This window comes from Gossypium arboreum, chromosome 3 (genome assembly GCF_025698485.1).
Source record: "Gossypium arboreum isolate Shixiya-1 chromosome 3, ASM2569848v2, whole genome shotgun sequence".
In the NCBI taxonomy this organism is placed as follows: Eukaryota; Viridiplantae; Streptophyta; class Magnoliopsida; order Malvales; family Malvaceae; genus Gossypium; species Gossypium arboreum.
The window spans coordinates 14,619,528-14,636,145 of NC_069072.1; the positions used below are offsets into that span (position 1 = coordinate 14,619,528).

The 16,618-nt window shown below is 31.9% G+C and overlaps 2 protein-coding genes across 3 annotated transcripts; one reads left to right on the forward strand and one right to left on the reverse strand.

The window, feature by feature from the left end:
* The first annotated feature begins 581 nt into the window (after positions 1-581).
* Positions 582-3,672, forward strand: LOC108474465 (serine/arginine-rich splicing factor RSZ21). 2 transcript variants are annotated; one of them, XM_017776396.2, is made up of 6 exons: positions 582-740; positions 925-1,034; positions 1,300-1,388; positions 1,852-2,077; positions 2,507-2,629; positions 2,734-3,672. In XM_017776396.2, exons 2-6 carry the CDS (start codon positions 946-948, stop codon positions 2,738-2,740), a joined length of 534 nt encoding a protein of 177 aa, XP_017631885.1. In that variant the 5' UTR covers positions 582-740; positions 925-945; the 3' UTR covers positions 2,741-3,672. The 2 variants fall into 2 exon arrangements, with proteins under 2 accessions (XP_017631885.1, XP_017631884.1); XM_017776395.2 differs by having other exon boundaries at positions 933-1,034.
* An 8,350-nt stretch (positions 3,673-12,022) lies between these two features.
* Positions 12,023-16,339, reverse strand: LOC108476249 (spermidine synthase 1). Its single transcript, XM_017778400.2, has 9 exons — positions 15,769-16,339; positions 14,586-14,662; positions 14,372-14,494; positions 13,652-13,756; positions 13,351-13,423; positions 13,193-13,264; positions 12,899-13,094; positions 12,524-12,653; positions 12,023-12,388 (listed from the first exon to the last, which is right to left on the reverse strand). Exons 1-9 carry the CDS (start codon positions 15,971-15,973, stop codon positions 12,326-12,328), a joined length of 1,044 nt encoding a protein of 347 aa, XP_017633889.1. The 5' UTR covers positions 15,974-16,339; the 3' UTR covers positions 12,023-12,325.
* Positions 16,340-16,618: the final 279 nt, after the last annotated feature.

Genomic DNA, 16,618 nt, shown 5'->3' on the forward strand with positions numbered 1-16,618 from the left:
TGAGTAAATTGAGGTTTTTAAAAATAAAAAAAATAGCTCTTTTAAGTTTCAAAAGCGAGCAATTAAAGATAATTAATCATGATTCTCACATTTTTCATCAATTTATTCTATTTTCATTGGTATAATAGTCATCAATGTTTACACATTTTATCAAAAATTTTCTAATTCTAAAAATTAAACAAATATAGCTCTCAACATTAGCACATTTTATAAAGTTGATCTTGATTCTATTTTTTTATCCGGTGAGAGTAAATTTATTAAATTGTTAAAATTATGACCAAAATGATAAAATTTATAATAATTGAAGGTTAAATTTATTATTATACCAATTAAAACTAGGGTAAATTGGTGTAGGGATTAATTACTTAGACACTCGGCATTAGTCAAAACAAAACTCACCAAACTTGATATACTAAGTCTTGCTAGGTTTTTCTTTTATGACTTAGAATCCAAAACTTGATGTAAAGGAAGATAGGAATTCAATAAACTTGAGTTCTTTCCAACATAAAATTTGTACTTTTCCATTGGGGATTTGTTGAGAGGCCCAATACTATAGAAAGGCCAAGGCCTTGCACAATATTAATTAGCAAAGCGGAACCTTTTCATTTTCAGCTGAGATTTTTATAGTGTTGTTTATTCTTCGAGGGTTTTAGGATTGGCTACCTCAAACCAATTTGATCAATCGAATTTTCATCTCTCTCTTTCTTCTATCCTGCAAACCTTATAGAAATTTCCTCAAGGTAACCTAACCCCTACTCTCTATCATCTCCTCCGTCTATAATTTCGATTCCTTCGATAGTTTTCTGTAAAACCCCTAATTTTCTATGATGTCTCTATAACGAGCTTTGATGGCTATTCAAAATCATTAGATTTTCCGTTTTGTGATTTTATTCACTTTTCCTAATTAATTTATTATTGTTTAAGGTGTGCAGTGATTTTACGAGAATGTCTCGGGTCTATGTTGGGAATTTGGATCCTCGGGTCACTGAGAGGGATCTCGAAGACGAGTTTAGGATTTTCGGCGTTCTCCGCAGGTATTTTTATTTTTATTTTTTGTGAATGAAGGGGAAAAATTGTATTTTGATAGGGACCTGGGTTTTTTTTTTTTTTGGGTTAAATTTATTTGCCACTCTGAAGATTGTCAGGTTTTGCTAGCTTTAATTGATTATTTACTTTGTTCGTCAATATCATACAAGATAAAGTCTTGCTTTCTTCCATTTGAAACAAGCTTTAAAATAATTAAAAAAAAAATGCTGATTGTGCTATTGATTGATTTATGTTTTGATGAAATGAATCCAGTGTATGGGTAGCTCGAAGGCCTCCTGGTTATGCGTTTATTGAGTTTGATGATCGCAGGGATGCTATTGATGCAATTCGTGAACTGGATGGTGTGTATACTCTTTTTTCTAGTGTTTATTTCTTTCATTTGTTGTATTACTCTTACATCTTGAATTATGGTGGTTCTCTACTCGAATACCCTTATATAAGTTGCCATATTCATTAGTTTTTGCTTGATTATTTATGTTGCCTTCACTTATTTGCTGCATATGCTTCTAATTTGGTGAGCGTTGAGCTTTTCATTTGAATGTTAGAGAGGTCTCCTAGCCGGTTTAAGTAGTTTAATGATTTTCTTTTATATTTCAAGAAGTTGCTATTGTTTCCTGGTTGTCTGCAGCCAGTTGCTTTAGTGGTTTGATGCAATCTGATTTTTTATTCCAAAAAAATAATTCTAAGTTTGCGCATTTGGCTCTTAGCTCTTTTGTTTCCTTAGATTCAAATAACATTTCTGATCTATGTTGCTTTATTGACCATTTCTAGAATTTTCTAACCATATCTTTTTTCTCACTTAAGGAAAAAATGGTTGGCGAGTGGAACTTTCTCATAATTCAAAAGGTGGTGGAGGCCGTGGTGGGCGCCGTGGTGGGGGTGAGGATTTAAAGTGTTATGAGTGTGGTGAACCTGGTCACTTTGCTCGCGAATGCCGCTCGCGTTATGGATCACGAGGCCTGGGAAGTGGCCGGCGTCGAAGCCCCAGTCCTCGTCGCCGTAGGAGTCCAAGTTATGGGTATGGGCGCAGGTGGGTTTAAGGATTCCTTTTCTTTCTCTCTCGTTATTGGAGTGTGTAGAGGAGGCTAGCTCCTACTGTGATCTTTTTTGTAAAGGAGCCTATACAAAGTGATGGTACATTATATATCATGCCTTTTCCTATGCTATTCAAAAAACCCCATTCCCCCTTTTTGAAATTTAGTGGCTAGAATTGATATTTATGCAAAAACAATGTCTGACAATTTAGGACTGTGTTTACCTATATGTCCAACTGGTTTTTTATTATACTGACAAGAAGCATATATCTTTTTATTTGAATGGATTTGATGAAGGCTTTTTATTTTAATTAAACTTGATTTGGCTTCTACTGATTGGTCCTCTCTACAAGAATATGCAGACTACTCAGAAAAAATTACTTGCTATTTTATGTGGCACATAAATTCTTTTAATCTTGTGGCAGGAGCTATAGTCCACGTGGAGGAAGATCTCCTCGGCGCCGCAGCATAACACCTCGCCGTGGTCGGAGTTACAGCAGGTCGCCTCCATATCGTTATTCTCGTCGTGATTCACCTTATGCAAATGGGTAAAGTCGTGTGAACTTAATTACTTTGAACAGTCAGGAATCTCATTTATGATACTTTCAGTGTTTATCCAGTCTGATATGCATTTGCTTAAATTCCTTTGCAGAGATTAAAGTGGGAACTGAAGCAAAATCTGAAATGACAGCACCTATGGCAAACAAATATTCAAATACTATAGTTTCAAATAGGTTCAGTGAACAAAAAAGGATTTAGGTTACTTGTGTTCGTTTTGTGACGGTTAGGTTGTTAGAGCTTGTGGTTTTGCACGGCTTCCACTCTGCAAAGTGTTAGGGTTCCTTGGACCCCCTTCTGCGGTAGCTTGCTTACTGTCTTCAGCGTATGAAACTTGGAGGTCCTGTTTCTTACTTTATATGGTTATCTACTTATTATATTGTTAACTGTTATGTTTAAAATTTAGCTCAGTTACTTTGCTATTGTAAGCTTATTTATCTGAAGGATTTTAATGTTTTGTGTTGAGGTGTGAGATTTGGAAGTAAGGGCAGAGCATCCAATCCTTTGGCCATTTTAATGCATCTTAGTGCACCACTTGAATCAGTTGATCTACTTAGTCATCGCTCCCTGCATATTGTAGAAGCTTGAGTTACATGTTGAATTCGCATCGCATCGTATCGAATCGCTAGTAGTAACTATCGGATTTTGGTTGCCACCTTGTGTTGGTGCATGTATCTGCAACAAAGCTCTTCTAATTTCTTATGCAGATGAAGCCAGATAGTTTTTTGGTTACACACCAGAAAACAAAAATAGAAGCATTGCCATCAAAGTTTTTTTATATTGTTTCTCTGACCTTGATTTTAACTTTGTTTTTGATTTGATAAGAGGTTGGTTGGTTAGGGAATATGAAATTTTTTTTTTTAAATTAAAAGATTTTTGAAATGAAGTTATTTAATATACTTCAATTCAAAAAATTCAATGTTTGTAATTGTGTAGGTAAATGTTTCTTAGAATTAAATTTTTTTTTCTATTGGCTTTAACAGTGTATAATTTTATTTAGACATTTTTCATTTTTTTAATATTTTCCCCAAAATTACCTATTTTGAGATTATTTTTTGAAATATTTTTGAAATATGAAACGACTATTCATGAGGTATTGATCTTTAGTCTGATGTGATATTTGAGAGGTTAGATAAAATTAGCTTGAAAAATAAGTGAGGATAAGAGAATTAGGTATATTGAAAGTATTGTTTAGGCTGCTTCAGGTTCATGCTCAATTTAGTTTAGCACATTTTAGCATTTCAATATATTATTTTAACTTTGTATGTTATCTAATTCATCTCACATGAAAATATTATAATAATATATGGTAGTTGAATGTAAACATTAATAAGAACTTTAATCAAATAAAATAGATAAATATTATTAAAATTTATGTTTTTAAATTTTCTTTCAAGAATATAGGCATGCTAAGCTGAATTAAGTTTGGTCAGGTAACATGATTTGACCTAAATTTAATTGAGCTCAGCTCATGAACACCTCAATATTTAATTTATGCAAATTTGGTTAAGTAACATGATTTGACCTAAATTCAATTGAACTGAGCTCATAAACACTTCAATATTTAATTTATGCTCATAAAATGATTGCCCTTAATTCGATTTTGCTATTCAATTCTTGCATTTCACTAGTGACATGTTTTATGCATTTTATTTAGACATTTTATCTTATTATCTTTTAATTTGGGATAAACGGCACCATTAGTTACTTAAAATAAGATTGTTTTTATTTTGTTATTTTTTTTATTATTTTTATTTTGTTATTTTTTTTTTTGTCAAATTAGTCATTGCTTTTAGAAAAATTTCTCAAAGTGTACACTCAACCGTTATCTTCATAACAAAAAGTTGATTAGACATATCATATCAACATTTCTTTTCACCTATTTTCCACATAAATTAAACAATTTTTCTTTTAAAATGACCCAAACTTATCTGTAGGATCGCCTTATTCGGCGTTGTGACCGGTTCTTCTCTGGCCAAATGCACAGTGCTGTCGTGCCCGTTGGTGGTGCGCTCTCCTCTCCACCATACAACTTATCGTTTTCGTTTTTATTTTCTTTCTAAAAGCTTAGGCATTTCCTTCCAAACAACCGCTGCCACTGGTACCGTAGGTGCCAATCATCGTATAAAATTTTCTCAGCCAGCTGATTTGACCATGTAATCATAAGGTTCTTTAATTTTTCTGGTCTTGGTAAACCAGACCCTAAAAGATATGCTTTTCAAATCATGCATACGCAAAACATATATATTAGGATTATGGGGTCAATTATATTTAATATATGCAAAAGATATATTTTTCATAAAAAATTTTGAAGTTATTAAATTTTGTATCCAAAATGCAGGTAATGAGTATATATTTGGTTTCAGTGATACTTTTTAGGTTGATTAAGTAATATGTATTTATTTTTTGTTTCTTAAGTTTGCATATGGTATGTTTATAGTAGAATTTTGGAATATGCATACTTTTTATTTTTGTGATTTTTAGTTTAATGATTTTAATTTTTGGTAAAAGAATTTTAATAGCACATAATTTTATTTTTATGATATACATAAAAATTAATTAAAGATTAAAATTTTTAATTTTGATCGCCATTTATATTATCTTATTTTAAGTTATTTAAAAATTTTAGCGTAATAGATTTTCTTTTGAGATTTTAAGCTATTAAAATTTTAAATTTGAATATTAATATAATTTAAAATAACTTAATTGAAACAATAAATTCTCAAAGTGACTTATGTGTGAGCTATTTTATTTTAAAACATAACAAGTTTTTACATGTAACTTAAGTCATGTTAATATTGGTCGCCCAAAGGAAGGTTAATATTTAACAAAATTATATGTGCATTTATGATAATAAACATGTGATAGTTATTTGATTTTACGTGTGAGTAATAAATTGATCTAAATGAATATTAATTATTTGATATGATTTTATTGTCGGTGTTAGATTACTACAACAAAAAATCACTTACAAGTTAATATTTTTATCCAAAGATGAAATATGATGGAGTCTGAAATCTTGATATGTGATTTACTTTTATTCATAGGGTTAAATATAAAATTAACAACTGAACTTGTTCATTTCACCTATATTGATACCTTATGATTTTTTTATCCTAAATTAGTACCCAAATTTTTTTTCCGTCTACTAATTTAATGCTTGAAACTACGTATTATTTTTTTTTGATGTGACAGCGTTGACCAATCGCATGCCATACTATTTGGCCTTCTTTTTGTTTTTATTTATTTATTTATTTTCCCTCTTATTTTTTCTTTTTTTTTTCTTTTTTCTCGGCGTGCCTCTTCATCTCCCATTTCTTGTCTTCAACTTTTTCCTGTCTTCTTCATCTTTCTTCTTCACTGCCTCTTCATCTCCTATTTCTGAGCTTCATGGCCACCACACCATTTTCTTTCACTTTCCTCCCATCCAAACACCGACCACTTCATTACCACTTTCAATGTCATGAGTACACGAACTTAGACACCCTTTATAATTTTGTTAAATATTAACCAGCACTGACCAATTCGCTGCAAACAGCAACTGATTCATACAAGTCCCTTCAACTGTATAAACATCTTTTCCTTTCAATCCTTTCCTAATTGCCTCGAACTTTTTATCGTTCAGCTCATTTTTCGGCGAAAACATGCCGATAAAAAATCCATCAGAACCTTTATAGACAACCCTTTCATTCTCTCTTCACTACCAACATAATTCGACCGATTATCAAAAATGATTCTGTTATTCACACTGAAGATTTGAACCGTACCATTCCAATCACTATCCTTACCATTCAATGGGGCAATCAATTCGATTTTTTTTCTTTTATCATTAGACACTCCCCAACAACTTTCAAGATCTTTTGCTGCTTTCTTAATGCCTAATTCAAGATGTGAAAGTGCTTCTTTTATGAACCGAATCCAATTCAGATTCGATTCAAGCAGATCAATTTTCGACATCATTGTCTCTATAAACACACAAAAAAAAAACATAAAAATCAAGAGCCAAAATGACAGATTATGTACCAAAAAATATAATTGACAAACACCAAACCTTCAGCCAATTCAAAGGGTAAAGATAGCTTCTTTTACAACACAAAGGTAATACAAAGCCTAGAGCATCCAAACCCAAATAATAATAAACAAAAATGGGGTTAAAGGGAAAACCCAAGTTTCGAAAATTCAACGGTATAAACAAAAATGGGGGCTAAAGGGAAAATCCAAGTTGAAGAAGACAAGAAATGGGAGATGAAGAGGCAAGCCCAGAAAAAGAAAAAGAAAAAGAAAAATAAGAAAAGAAGAATGAAAAATGAAAAAAACAAAAGGGAAAATAAAAATAAAAAAACAAAAAAAAGGCCAAATAGGATGCCATGTGGCTACACGTGATTGGTCAATATTACCACATCAACAAAAAAGTAACTATGTTAGTCTCAGGTACCAAATTAGTAGACGGAAGAAAAGTTTGAGTACCAATCTGAGAGAAGTGAACAAGTTCGGATATTAATTTTATATTTAACCCTTATTCAAATTATTTTAATTTAGAATTGAAATTTTATGTGAGCTTGTTTTCATTGATTTAGCTAGTACAATATTTTCCAACATCATTGCATACTTTGAAACATTCATGGACACCATGTGCCACGATTAACGAACTAATAGTCAACACTGAAAAAATGTTTACCAACAATGAAAAGGTTGAAATTAGTATCTTCTTAACAAATTTAATTTCAACGAGGTATATAAAGAAAAATAAAAAAGAAGAGTTACATATACCACGTTACAAAAGAAACAATAAAATGAATTAACTAAGGATGATTGTTTCTTTTGTGGTGTAACAAGTATACTTCTTATTTTTGCTTGTTCTTAGGTTAATTTGATTTCAGTACCTAGATACACTTGGTGGATAGATTTTAGTACAATAACTCACATTAGTGTGTTTATGCAAGGTTGTCAGAACTACTAAAAGCCTAATAATGGTGAAAGATACATCTATGTAGGCTACAGTAATTTCATAGAACTTGAAGCAATAAGGACTTTAGATTATTATTGTTAAAAACTAAATTTTCTTTGGATTTGAATGAGACTTTTTTTGTACCGTCTTTTTGGCAGAACTTGATTTCCATTTCAACATTGGACAAAGTTGATTATTCTTGTTCATTTGGAAATGGAAAATTTACTCTTTTTCATAATCCAAAATTAGTTGGTAGTTCTCTAATAGGTTATGATAATATATATTTATTTGATACTATTACTTAATTTAATGAATCCTTACATACTACCATAATAGGTAAGAGATATAAATTTACCACCAAGAATTCAACTTCGTTGTGATACAAAAGATTAGGTTATATCTTCAAAAAGAGAATTGAGAGATTTGAGTCCGATGATATTCCTAATTCCTTTGGTTTTTAGGATACCCTAAAAGATTTAAGGATTACAAATTTTATGATACCACTACTAAGGCTATTTTTAAGATGGGTGATGTCAATTCTTTGTGGATGTTAAGTTTGGGAAGGGGCCGGAGAAAGAACTAATGCCATTGTCTTTGAAGAAGAATATGTTGATATTCCTCAACACATTCTTTTAATTGTTATTGATAAACACTAGGAACAATTTATTATGTTTGATAATGTTTAAATAACAGCTTTAGATCTAGACAATGTCGTAGAATCTCACAATCAAGTAGCAAATTTTACAATCTCAAGAACTAATACTATTAAGAAGGTCCACTAAAGAAAGAATTATAATGATTTTAGTGGCATATTTTGACCTTGAACTACATTAAATGGATGTCAAGACTATGTTTTCAATGGTAACATTGATGAGACAATTTATATGGTGCAACCAGAAAACTGTGTTTAGTGATACAAAGTCAATGGTTTGCAAATTAAAGAAATCCATTTATGGGCTTAAACAGACGTCCAAAGTCAATGATTGTATATATCACAAGATCAACAGGAGTAAGAATAGTTTCAATCAATGCCCCAATAATGATTTTGAAATTACGAAAATGCATAAAATTTCCTACATTTCAGAAGTGGGAAATCTAATGTATGTTCAAGTTTGTACGCGTTTGAGTATTGCGTACATTATTGGGATGTTGTGCAAATATTTGAGCAATTCGGGTATGGATCATTGGAAAACAACTAAATGATTCATACATTATCTTTAGAAAACAAAAACATTACATGCTCACATACTAAAGGTTTGATAAGTTAAAGATCGTCATGTATACAGACTCTTATTTTTATGGAATATGGATACAAAATTTTGTCACTAAGATATGATAACAAATTGCAACCCTTTAGTCAAACAATAACAAGAACACATTAAAGAGACACAGTTTTTAAATTCTTAGTTGTTAAATAAATAGTTTAGAGTACTTAGGTGCCTATAAAACATATTGGGGCAAACTCCATTATTGTGGATCCGCTTTCTAAAGGACTATACCCATGGTTTTGATGGGCACATTGCTTATATGGGTGTAACGTCGTTTCAGGATAGTTGATTTTAGTGGGAGTTTGTAGTTTTAAATGCTTTTATGTTACAAAAGCATTTTCAATTATTTCAATTTACGAATACTAAGATTATTTTCTCCAAAAATAGGGTTTATTTGATTTAATCACACTCTAATTTTGGTAAAGTTTGATCCCACTAAGGTTAAGGAGGGCCTATTAGAAATAGACATATTTAGATTACATTGCATATAATTTCCATACTATATATCCATACTTGATCTATGTCATTTTGTTGTGTTAATATATGTGATTAGGGATGGATTTAGTTACTATATATGTAACCAAAGTTGCCTTAGTTCTATGTTAACATAATTAATGGACGAGATTGTTCGGAATACCTTTTTGATATGATAGAAGAGTATTGAACTCATGAGGTTATATAATGACACATAATTATGAGATAATTAATATATATGTATGGTTCAAGTGGGAGATTGTTAGATAATATGAACATCACATACATATAATAAGAATAATTACATGATATTATTTACTACCATAAAAGGTTAGTCCAGATTCAAAGTGATCTAATTTGGTTAAGATTTATTGGGCTTCAATTATTAAATAAAGTACGAGTCAAATATGTGTAGATAACATAGTAGCTAATTTCTAATTGATGATGGTCTAATAAAAAATTAAGGTTAATGTGCAAAAGTTATATATTAGGGTTATAGTCTCAAAATTATAAATACGTAACTTGTCTAACATTCCATCTTCAAAAAAAGAGGGAGCCATCGACTCTAAAATACTTGTGTGTTAATTTGAAAGATCAAAATCACAAGAATTGAAGATTTGAAGATATCAATAGATTCAAGTATGCTTTTACATCTAGTTTTGTTTTTATTTATTTATTTTGATGATTTGACATGACAAATCTCGATTTATTATATTTTGAATGAGAATTTTATAATTCTTTAACACTATCTACTCTTCAAAAATTAAATTAATTTTTAATTCAACAAATGTATATATATATTGGTGTAATAGTTCTCTTTCTTTAAAAATGAACTTAATCTTGAATTAAAATATATAACTCGTGGAATGAACTAAAATATAAAACAAAATTGAAAATATGCCTCATTATATTTATATAAATAAAATAAAATAATCGTAATTTAAATATTATAAATTGATCAAAATTTATATAAAGCGAATTATTAAGATAATGAAAGATTATATGAATGTGTAATATTTTACAGAAGAAAAAATAACACAAACACTTCGTTTTTAAAATGGACCAATTATAACAAATTATGTAATATATGTTATGAATTTAAACACAATAAAAACGAGTAAATTAAATTTTAAATTGAATTATTATGAATGAGTAATAATAAAAATAATATAAGCATGAAATACATAAACAAATCTAAAATCCAGGGAGCAAAACCAAACACAGTCAATTTCATTGAGACAATAAATTAACCCAATTAAAACCCTAAAATTAAAAGAAGAAGTTGTTTTAGAGTATAGATTTTGGGTTTTCAATTTAGCAATATCATTTTGGATTATAGCTTGCATCATGCGTATTGCTAATTTGAGTCACAAAGTAAAATACAAGGGATGACGAATTAGTGGAGATTACTAATTACCCAAACTTAGCGTGAACGTAATGTATACTTAGGTTAGTAGGTGATTAATAATAATGATGGTTAATGATTTAGTTAAATACTTATAAGATAGATTTTTATTAAAAAAATACTTATAATATATAAATCAACTTAATCACAACTTGATACCATCCAAGGTATTTTTTTTATTTGTATTTTTTAAGTGTTATTAAATATATTAGATTTTGGTTCCTAGATATTCCAACTTTGTGATTGAGGAAGTTACTATTTTTCAATGATCCGTTTTTATAACTTGTGCTGTTGGATAGCATTTCAGCTTTGTTGTTGTTTTTATTCGTACTAAGCCACCGTCACGAATGACTATAACAAAAACAACCTATGTATACTCATTATTCAGATTCAAAGACATGACAATGATGATGATACGTCAAGCAAGGTTAAATGGTTCCTTCATTTCATCAAATATAGTTCATCTCTTGTCCTCTAACACTTAGCCCGGCAGGGTTTGTAATAGACTGTTGTTTTATGGTAAACAGCACTAGAAATTATAACTCGTTCATGGTGTTGGTTTATGTTTGAAGGATAAGATCTGGAGATGGACCCGGATGCTCTTAGATTCTTGCAAAAGAAGATAATCTTGTTCTTTGAGATGCTCTTTTATGCTTAAATGAGTAAAGGAACTTCTAAATGGAAAAAAATTAAGGAAATAAAATTCTCGAGAACGCGAAGAGAGGAGGGAGATGACCCCCAAGAGGGAATTAATACCCATGGCCCTTATTTTTGGTCCCTAAGCCTGTTCTTTTATTAGCTGGTCTGTAAAGTGATTTCCATTGTACTAACTACCAAGTTAGGCTAATAGTGCTTGATAGGGAAGACTTGGACCTTTGCCTAACAACATGGTCTCTCCCGCTGACGATATATTCCAGGTGTGTGTGTAAGAAGAGGTGTTTGGAGTTGTCAAGTTATAGTTGGACCATGTAAAGCACTACGAATAAACAGCAAAAAACAGAATGACATTGACAACCATAAAGTTTAGGGTGCGATAAGAGGGTCCAAACTTCTGTTAAGTACTACTAAAATGCAAATGAGATGAGCTGACGCTAATATGTTCTGATGGATGGATCAGCATAGAGTTATTGGCATATATACTGGAGATCCTAAGTACGTTTTTCGGCCGGATGGGGGCTCTTATTTTCTTAAGACATGAAAATACACAACCTTCAAAGCTAACTTGATCCTAATATACTACGTACTTCCAAAAACACAAACACAAAGTGAAAGTCAAACAAAAGCTGAATGATCCTAAACATCCATGACAATATATTGCAAAAATGATATAATAACACAAACATGTGAATCTGATAAACGATTGCAAGAAACAGCCATTTATGTCTCAGCTAAATGACGATATTATCCCTTGTGGACATATATCCTTCTACAACCATTACCTCAAATTCTCTTCCGGAGACAAAAAAGAAAGTGCATTATCTAAATTTCCAAATCCAAGGTTCGTTGCTACACTGGGCCATCAAAGCAAAGGATGATAACTAATGCTCACCAATAACTAGAATTTTGTTCTAAAACTTCAAAATTTCCACCCTTAAGGTTTTGATTCAATCACCTTCTTTGCAAAGGATGGTAAACAGAAAGCAGCCGAATGAATCTGCAATCATAAACAAGCAAATGTACAAAGTTTTCAAAATAAGATTTTAAGACTTCTGGAAAAGCGTTAAATATGTGACTCAGCATTATTATTTTCACACGATTATAAAGGATTTAGAGTGGAGCAAAGTTTCACCTCAGAGTTGTAAAACTTAAGGGGTCGTTTTGATTTGCAGCAGCTCTCATCTTTGTCTATAGGATTCACCGGATGCTTGAAGTCAACAAGAGGCCCCTCAGTTGAGCAAAGCATGAAACCAATCACGCCACTGTAAATTAATAAATAAAGTCAATGATACGCAGCTTTTGGCAACATGTATAATAGTAAACCAAAGTCATGCAAACACAATGGAATGCACCACATGATGATGCGGTAGCAAAGGAAAACCTCCATTGTTTTAGAAGGTATTAACAACATAAATCAACACACAGAAAATATAGGGGGTGGGGTAAAACAATTAAATAAGAAAGCAGCAGTTTGTCACAAGGTGAAGGAAAGGTTATTAGTATATGCCTTGGGTATGTAGGAACTGTAGTCCAAGCATAGTTAACAGAGCCTTTGAAGATTTGACGGCAATTTGCTACAATATCCTCAATGATGTGCATATGTAGCCAGATACTTTCTGCCTGAGTGCAGACGACTCCTCCAGGACGAAGAGCCTTTGCCACAGACTCAAAAAAGGGCTTCTCAAAGAGTTCTTGAGCAGGACCTGAGATGTCAAACAACGACCCAATTCTCAAATATTAAAGATTACAAACCATTAATAACAAAGAAAAACAATACCAAATTTCCACCAAAAAGCATTACCTATAGGATCAGAAGAATCCACTATAACTGCATCATAAGTACCTTCTGGAACAGCCTTCAAAAATGCAACTCCTGAAACACAAAAGGACATTAATGATTGATATCATGCAATAGAGTATAAAAACACACCCCCCAAAAAAAAAACAAGTTCACCATACCATCGCCAATATGAAGTTTCACACGGGGATCATCATAACCAACAGCTACATCAGGAAAATATTGTTTAGAAACCTGGCACAAAAAAGTGCATAACGTTACTACGACAAGGTTCCACCAAGGGATGGTTGGACGATCCTAGCCAGTTGGCCTGCTGAAATTGTAGACTTACAATTTTGCAGAGCCATTTCCTATGCTTTAATACATTTAATCTAAAAGTAACTCTACCCACTTTCCATCAATCAATTGCAACTAATTGTGAATCATAAAGAAAGTGTTGAAAGCAAGAAAGAGATTACTAACATCAACGACCATCTTGTCAATTTCACAGATGTCAATCTGCTCAACAGAAGAATGACGAGAAACTTCCCGGAGAACTCCACCATCACCACCACCAATGACCAAAACCTGGTAAAAGAAACAGGTAAGTGGGGATCGAAGAAGACAACGGGTGCCTGTCAAGTCATTTGATCTTTTTGGTAAAATACCATTAAAAGAAAGCTCCCAAGAGAAGCCACATTAAATGGAAACAGATTATAACTAAAGCATGTTCAACTTCCACCCAAAACTATTGAACACAAATAGTTCATTGCTGTTAAATATCAGCAGTTTGTATTCTTTAGATTTTATTGGTTTTCATTTCTAAATGAGGGAGTTTCCTTCAGGAAAAAGAGAAAAGAACATGTAAAACTTCTGTTGGTTTAACAGCAGATATGAAAAGACCACATTCACCAAAAACTAATAAAATTAAAAATAATCCAAATATGGAGTCAAAACAATAAACAAAATCATTTCCAGTGGATCTCAGTAATATTATATGGCTCCTTCACCATACTTAACGAAAATTAAGCATTTTCTTCAGTCATTCTCTTGCAGCTAAATGTAAAAAATGAGGACTACCTTAATATCCATCCAAGCCTTAGTGAATCTAAAACAAGGTCCACTTCAAATGTTTACTGAGAAATGCAAATCGGGTAGAAAACAGCTCTTGATATAATCAGTAATATAGTAGCTGAAATATACCTTCTTAGGATTTGGAATGGAGCAAAGTGGAAGATGAGTGATCATTTCTTGATATGCACATTCATCTCTCTCTGTAAGCTGAATCACACCATCCAAAACAAGAACCTTCCCATATGTTGATGACTGCAAGAGTGCCGTGCTTCAAAAATTAAAAATTTAAAAGAAACTAAACAAGGAGAAAAAAGAAGCAAAATAAAATGGGACCATGAAATACCTGAAAGACCATAACATTCTGGTAATCAGACTTCCCTTGAAACAAGACCTTTTCAACCTTTAAGGAATGCGCCTCTCCTGCATATTTCATATAAAACAGAGCCACTAAAGATGTTTTTCTTCTCAGATACTAAATAAAAAGAAAGTATCATTTCAGTGAATTATTATGCTACTTCCTCCCTTACATCTTTCTTAATTTCAAGTAACCTACAAAGCCTACTGCATGGAAACCCCCGTGCACACTAAAAAGACCCTAACTTGCAAAAGTAACACCAGCCTCATACTCCACAACTTTCACAGTAACTACTATGAAAGAACCCATAAATCCAAGAATCAAAATTGGAAGCAATGGATTAACACATTGAATTATGAATGAATATAGATCAGACGTCGCTATTAAACTAATAGTACACACTCCCAAATAAGAAAAATACACACAAGTGACAACATGCAAGCAGTATGCACTTCGAGATGTCAATCATATAAACAAGCAAATGTGCACAAAGAAGCGTAAACGCTTAACATTCAATGAAAATGTAGTTAACTAGAAGTTAGACATATAAAAATAAAGCTTTTTTTTTTTTTTCCTTTTCCTTTTTCACTATAAAGAATCACAAACAGACCCACTACACAAGCAGAAATGACAACCAAGTTACATGAGATGTCCAAAATAAAAACATCCTCAATATGGGAGATGGGACCATTTGAGAACCCCTTTTTTCCCTAAAGAAGAGCCAAAAACAGAAAATATCAGATAAGAACGCACATCAGAAGTGACGAATAAAAGGGGGAACGAAGTTGAAAAGAACCCAACCCATGAATTCAATCAAAATAAGTAACGCCCTTAGATGGAACCAATATCTTACACAATCAAAATAAGCACAATAAAATAAAATAAAATAAAATAAAATTTTTTCATTCAAATCAGTTGAAAGCCAAATAAAAAGCACAGAAACTTGTTCACCCATAATCTAAAACAAATCTATAACCATAAAAAATATAAATAGATTAAAACATGCATCGAAAATCATAAAGGAAAAAAACCCAGATTTAAGAAAAAAGCCCTCTTTGGAATCGAAGCAGAGAAAGAAAAAAAACAACACTTTACATTCTTTTCTCCAAAAGGAAACGTAAAGAAAAGATTAGGAGAAATAATGGGGAATTAGGAGAGTTGAAAAACGAACCAGGCCACATTGGGCTAATCTCAGAGAACCATCCAGGAATAACAGAGGAAATCCCATCAGCTTCCTTGGAAGTATTATTGGTATCAGCTTCCATTTCCATGGCAACAGCAGCAGCAGCAGAAGAGACCCCGTTTTCTTCGTCTTCCCTGGGCCTTTTAACGGGCAAATCAGCACAACTTACAGGGGCACCGCTCTCTTCTGCCATTGAGACACCTATTTGTTTCTGTTTTAGAAATACAAAAAAATTGGGAAAAAGACCTAAAAAGAATCGGAAAATAGAAAATCTCGGGTTGGCTGGATACAGGTCACTGAAAGATAAAAAGAGGCCACACTAGCTTGGTCTTTGGTCTTGCTTTATAGTAGCATCCAGACGCCTGTTGCTGTAAGGGCTGGGCTGTTTAGGCCTTCGCCAAATAATATATTAATATAATATAAATTAAAAAGCAGAAAAAAAAGAATATTTGAGGAAGAAAAATCAAAATTTCAATTTATATCGTCATATATGGATTACGAAGAATCTGCTTGCAAACGACGCGTCTTTTGTGTGTGGACTGAGATTGTGACTTGTGAAGTTGTGATTTTCTTTCTCCTTTTTACTTAATTAATAATTAATATCGAAAAATACTTTTTATAAAATTTTCAGTTATTAAATTAGACAAAAATATTTATGTATGAATTTCAATGAACAACGCACATTATTTTTTAATAATGCCGAGTTGGATTCTGAACAATAAAGATTTTTCCAATTTAGTAAAATTGAATCAAATAAACAAAATCATTACTACTAGAACAATGATAATAAATGATAAGGTTCTCAATTAGGGTTGGGATTGTGATGAAATCATGTTTC

What these genes read in the sequence shown, in the direction of transcription:
- LOC108474465 (XM_017776396.2), top strand. Translation starts at nt 946, where the DNA reads ATGTCTCGGGTCTATGTTGGGAATTTGGATCCTCGGGTCACTGAGAGG. An exon ending in TGCAATTCGTGAACTGGATG is followed by an intron (nt 1,389 to 1,851) that starts GTGTGTATACTC and finishes TTCTCACTTAAG; the next exon opens with GAAAAAATGGTTGGCGAGTG. An exon ending in AGTTATGGGTATGGGCGCAG is followed by an intron (nt 2,078 to 2,506) that starts GTGGGTTTAAGG and finishes ATCTTGTGGCAG; the next exon opens with GAGCTATAGTCCACGTGGAG.
- LOC108476249 (XM_017778400.2), bottom strand. Translation starts at nt 15,973, where the DNA reads ATGGCAGAAGAGAGCGGTGCCCCTGTAAGTTGTGCTGATTTGCCCGTT. An exon ending in GAAACTTCATATTGGCGATG is followed by an intron (nt 13,265 to 13,350) that starts GTATGGTGAACT and finishes TTTGTGTTTCAG; the next exon opens with GAGTTGCATTTTTGAAGGCT. An exon ending in ACAGTTCCTACATACCCAAG is followed by an intron (nt 12,654 to 12,898) that starts GCATATACTAAT and finishes ATTAATTTACAG; the next exon opens with TGGCGTGATTGGTTTCATGC.